Source organism: Propithecus coquereli, unplaced genomic scaffold (genome assembly GCF_000956105.1).
Source record: "Propithecus coquereli isolate 6110/MARCELLA unplaced genomic scaffold, Pcoq_1.0 Scaffold6, whole genome shotgun sequence".
NCBI classification, from domain to species: Eukaryota; Metazoa; Chordata; class Mammalia; order Primates; family Indriidae; genus Propithecus; species Propithecus coquereli.
Window position 1 is genome coordinate 2,400,298 of NW_012151951.1, and position 4,393 is coordinate 2,404,690.

Below are 4,393 nucleotides of genomic sequence, written 5' to 3' on the forward strand. Positions count from 1 at the left end.
CATTTTCTAACTTACTTGCAGTTTCCAGAAATATCATGGAAGATGTCTTTGTAAGCCCCTCGCTGTTAACTTACTGATTTTGCCAAGTGCTAAGTGGTCTACTTAGGCTCCTTTTAGTTGTATTTTTCAACAACGGGTATTGTTTCAATAGGAGAACTTTGGATTGGAATTATATTTGAATTTTACTGTCACTCTAGAATTTTAATTTTTTTATCTTTATTACGCTAGACTGAATTAAACCATTGAGGCTGCAGTTTTCTAAATTTATCAATATCTTAAACCCTTTAGACCTACTTAAGAGAACATGTGTATATTGATTATTTTCAGATCTTGAATGTGGCCCTCTAAAATTTCCTCACTACCATTATTGATTTATTATTTTTATTAAATAGCAGTTGTGAAACTTGGTACTGGAGTATCTATACATCAGCTCCCTTTCAGCCTGCATGTTAGATCTCCAAGGCTGTGAGAGCAGTGCCCTAGCAACATTTCAAGTACTCGGTAGTAGCCACATGTGGCTAGGGGGTGCCATATTGGACGGCTCTAGATAGATGTTAATTTGCTAGGAAAATGTAAATATCCTTTGGTCTTCAAGATTGTTTTCAATAATGTTTAATATTTTCTATTAAATACTTCTAACAAATACAGAAGGAGAGAGAACAGTAAAATGAATCTCACATATTCAAGGATTTTAAGTTTAGAAACATTCCTCCTTTTTCTCTTTATTGTCTTTGCTAAAGCACATTTCAGGCATCATTTTATTTTACCCCTCCATGGTTCTGAATGTGTTCCTTAAAAAAAAAAAGAAAAAATCAATATTTTCTTAACTATAATGTATAATCACAAATACCAAAATTAACAATTCCTTAGAACCATTTAATATTTAGTCCATAACAATATTTACCAGATTGTCTGAAAGGGAAGTCTTTTCAATGGTTTGTTTGAACCAGGGTCAAAATAAGATGCTCACACTGCATTTGGTTATATGCTGACCCTATACTTTTTATTTTATACCATTGTTTGTTACAGGAACTGGGTCACTTCTATAGAATTATGTACATTCTGTATTCATCTGTATTTTTTATGTTTCAATTAGCATTTGCTCAAACCACCCCAAACTTAGTGGCTTAAAATAATAACAATTTATTAATTATTTTATCACAACTGCATGGTTTGGCCAGTTACTCCGCTGATTTACTCAGACTCACTCTGCAGCTGCATTCAGTTATATCACTGATACTGGAAGATACATGCTGGCCTCACTCACATATCTGCACTCGGTCACCTCAGTTCACATGGCCTCATACTCTAGTAGACTAGAAGAGCTTCCTTATATGGTAGTCTCAGTGCAGCATTCCAAGAAGGCAAAGCCCTAGCTTTAGAAGTTGCTTGAAGTTCCTCTATTCTATTGGTCAAAGCAAGTTACAAGACCAACCCAAATTCAAGGGGCTAGAAAAGAAATTCTACCCCCTGATGGTAGAAGCAGCAAAACTTATGTTGCAAAGGGATGTGCATACTACGATGGGAAGAATTTTTGGCCATATTTTGTACTCTGTCACATTACTATCAAGCTATGGCTATGAGACAGTATGGTGTTGGTATGGAGAAAGAGACTAATGCAACACAATAGGAAGAAGTCCAAGAATGAACTTACACCTGTAGAGAAACTTGGCATGTGAAGTTACAGATTAGGGGAATGGAAGGACTGTTTGATAAATGATTTTGAAACAATTGCTTGGAAAATGATAAAATTTGATCCATACTTTATATCATAAATAAAAATTGTTTCTGAAGTTTTAAAAAGCAAAATTACAGAAATAAAACTTTTTGAAAAAGACTTATTAATAGAAACAAAAATACAGAAAAGATATTTACTCAGAATTTTGTAAGACACAAAAAAGTAAAAGTCTTAAAGGAAAAAGCTGATAAAATTTGCTACCCTGAAATTAAAAAGACATCGTGAAAAGTAAAAATATACAGACTGGGAAAAGATACTAACATCTTGCCTTTCCATGCTACCCAGAGAGGGGTCTATATGGCATTTTTCTGGATTTATCGTCGTTACTTAAAGGGAAACTTTCACAATGTCTGGAGCACTTGATGTCCTGCAAATGAAGGAGGAGGATGTCCTCAAATTCCTTGCAGCAGGAACCCACTTAGGCACCAATCTTGACTTCCAAATGGAACAGTACATCTGCAAAAGGAAAAGTGATGGCATCTGCATCATAAATCTGAAGACCTGGAAGAAGCTTCTGTTGGCAGCACATGCCATTGCTGCCATTGAAAACCCTGCTCAAGTCAGTGTCATATCCTCCAGGAATACTGGCCAGTGAGCTGTGTGAAGTTTGCTGCTGCCACTGGAGCCACACCTAGTGCTGGTAGCTTTACTCTTGGAATCTTCACTAACCAGATCTAGGCAGCATTCTGGGAGTCATGTCTTCTGATGGTTACTGATCCCAGGGCTGACCACCAGTGTTTCGGAGAGGCATCTTACATTGTCCTGCCTACCATTGCCCTGTGTAACACAGATCCTCCTCTGCATTATGTGCACACTGCCATCCCACGCAACAGCAAGGGAGCTCACTCCGTGGGTCTGATGTAGTAGATACTGGCCCAGGAAATTCTCCGCATGCATGACACCATCTCCCATGAACACCCTAATCTCCACTTCTACAGAGATCCTGAAGAGATTGAAAAGGAAGAGCAGGCTGCTGCTGAAAAAGCTGTGACCAGGGAGGAATTTCAGAGTGAAGGGACTGCTCCAGCTGCTGAGTTTACTGTTACTCAACCTGAGGTTGCAGACTGGTCTGAAGGCGTGCAGGTGCCTCTGTGCCTGTTTAGAACTTCCCCACGGAAGCCTGGCTCAGCCTGCCATGGAAAACTGGTTTGCAGCTCCCACTGCTCAAGCCACTGAATGGGTAGGACCAACCACTGAATGGTCTTAAGCTGTTCTTCCACAGGCTCGTAAACAAGATAGAAGGTTGATGGAAAATAAAAGATTAGAACTTAAAGCATATGGAGGACTTTTACAAATCAGTCTTTAAAAAAACATTCCCATAGTGGGGAAAAAAGCAAGGTGGGCAAAGGATTTTAATAGGATACTTATATGAAGAAGGAACCTGAATGGCTAATAAACATAAGGAAAAGTACTTGTTCTCACTAGTAATTTAGAAAATGAAATTAAGACCAACATTTGATTCCATTTCACGCTCATCAGATTGGCAAAATGTTTAGCTCTCAAGAGACCAAGTATTGTCAAGGTTGTAAAATAATGGAAATTGTTATACATGACAAGTAGGAATACAGATTGGTAAAATTACTTTGGGGAATAATTTGCCAATATTAAGTAAAATTGAGAATGAGCGTACCCTTCAATGTAGTAATTTCATCTCTGTACCTAGAGAAGTTCATGCAAATGTGTATTAGGAGGCACATATCATAATGTTTATTGCAGTGTTTTTTTAATAAACAATTGGAAATGACAAATATTCCTTAGCAGATAATAACATACTATATATTAGTAAAATGAAAAATTGTATAGCTGTTAGAAATGAAAGATCAAAATGGATGTATCTTAAAACCCATGATGAAGGAAAAGAATAGGTTGCATGTTACCTTTTACGTACAGTTTGGAAACATGAAAACAATACTCTTTTTTATGGATACATATATATTTAAGCAATTATATAAAAGTACATGTAGGCCAAAATATTTTAGAAACTCTTAAAATGACCTGTATTTTACATCAGTGGTATAGACAGAATATTGAATTAAAGTATTAATAGTTCTATTTTTATCCTAACTCTTTCACTAACAAAGTTATTTATCTTTTCCATGTAACGGCAGCCTTGGAGAAATGAAATAGTGATTCAAAACTATTTGTTAAGACATACACCCCCAGCGCCTCCATTCCCTAACTATAATAGAGCTGAATATTAACTCTTCCAACTTAAATTGTTCCCTTAACCCTAAATTCTATAATTCTTTAATGTTAAAACTTGAAGATACTATGTAATATTTATAAGCTTATTTATTGTACCAAGTTCAAGTTATGAGAATATAGATGTGGCTCTGAAAGCAAAATACTCGAAGATCTATAAAGGCAACAGTCAGTATTTTGCATTCAGATAGGGTAGATTAACACTGGAGAAAGTAAAAGAATGAACACTTTCAAAGAAGATATATGAAGCTAATATTACCAAAGCACTGTATTTTCATTTTCTTAAATTTACACTAAGGTTACCATAGAGAAAGACACTCCTTATCCTTTTTTTTTCTTCTTTCAGCCCTGCAATGCATGTCAAGAATTTTTTTCATTAAACTTTCTGAACTTTGTTCTATTCTTTAAAAGATGTCAGAATTCCAAGCAGAGTACGCATGTGTTCTCTAATTA

The 4,393-nt window shown here is 35.9% G+C and overlaps 1 protein-coding gene and 1 pseudogene across 1 annotated transcript in view; both read left to right on the plus strand.

The window, feature by feature from the left end:
* Positions 1-4,393, plus strand: part of DYNC2H1 (dynein, cytoplasmic 2, heavy chain 1) — a 522,114-nt gene that overhangs the window by 448,083 nt on the left and 69,638 nt on the right. The window contains exons 64-65 of the mRNA XM_012659112.1: positions 2,072-2,329; positions 2,677-2,821. Of these exons, the coding sequence (XP_012514566.1) occupies positions 2,072-2,329; positions 2,677-2,821 (403 nt within the window). The remainder of the gene's footprint in view (positions 1-2,071; positions 2,330-2,676; positions 2,822-4,393) is intronic.
* On the plus strand, positions 2,071-2,945 carry LOC105822214 (annotated as a pseudogene).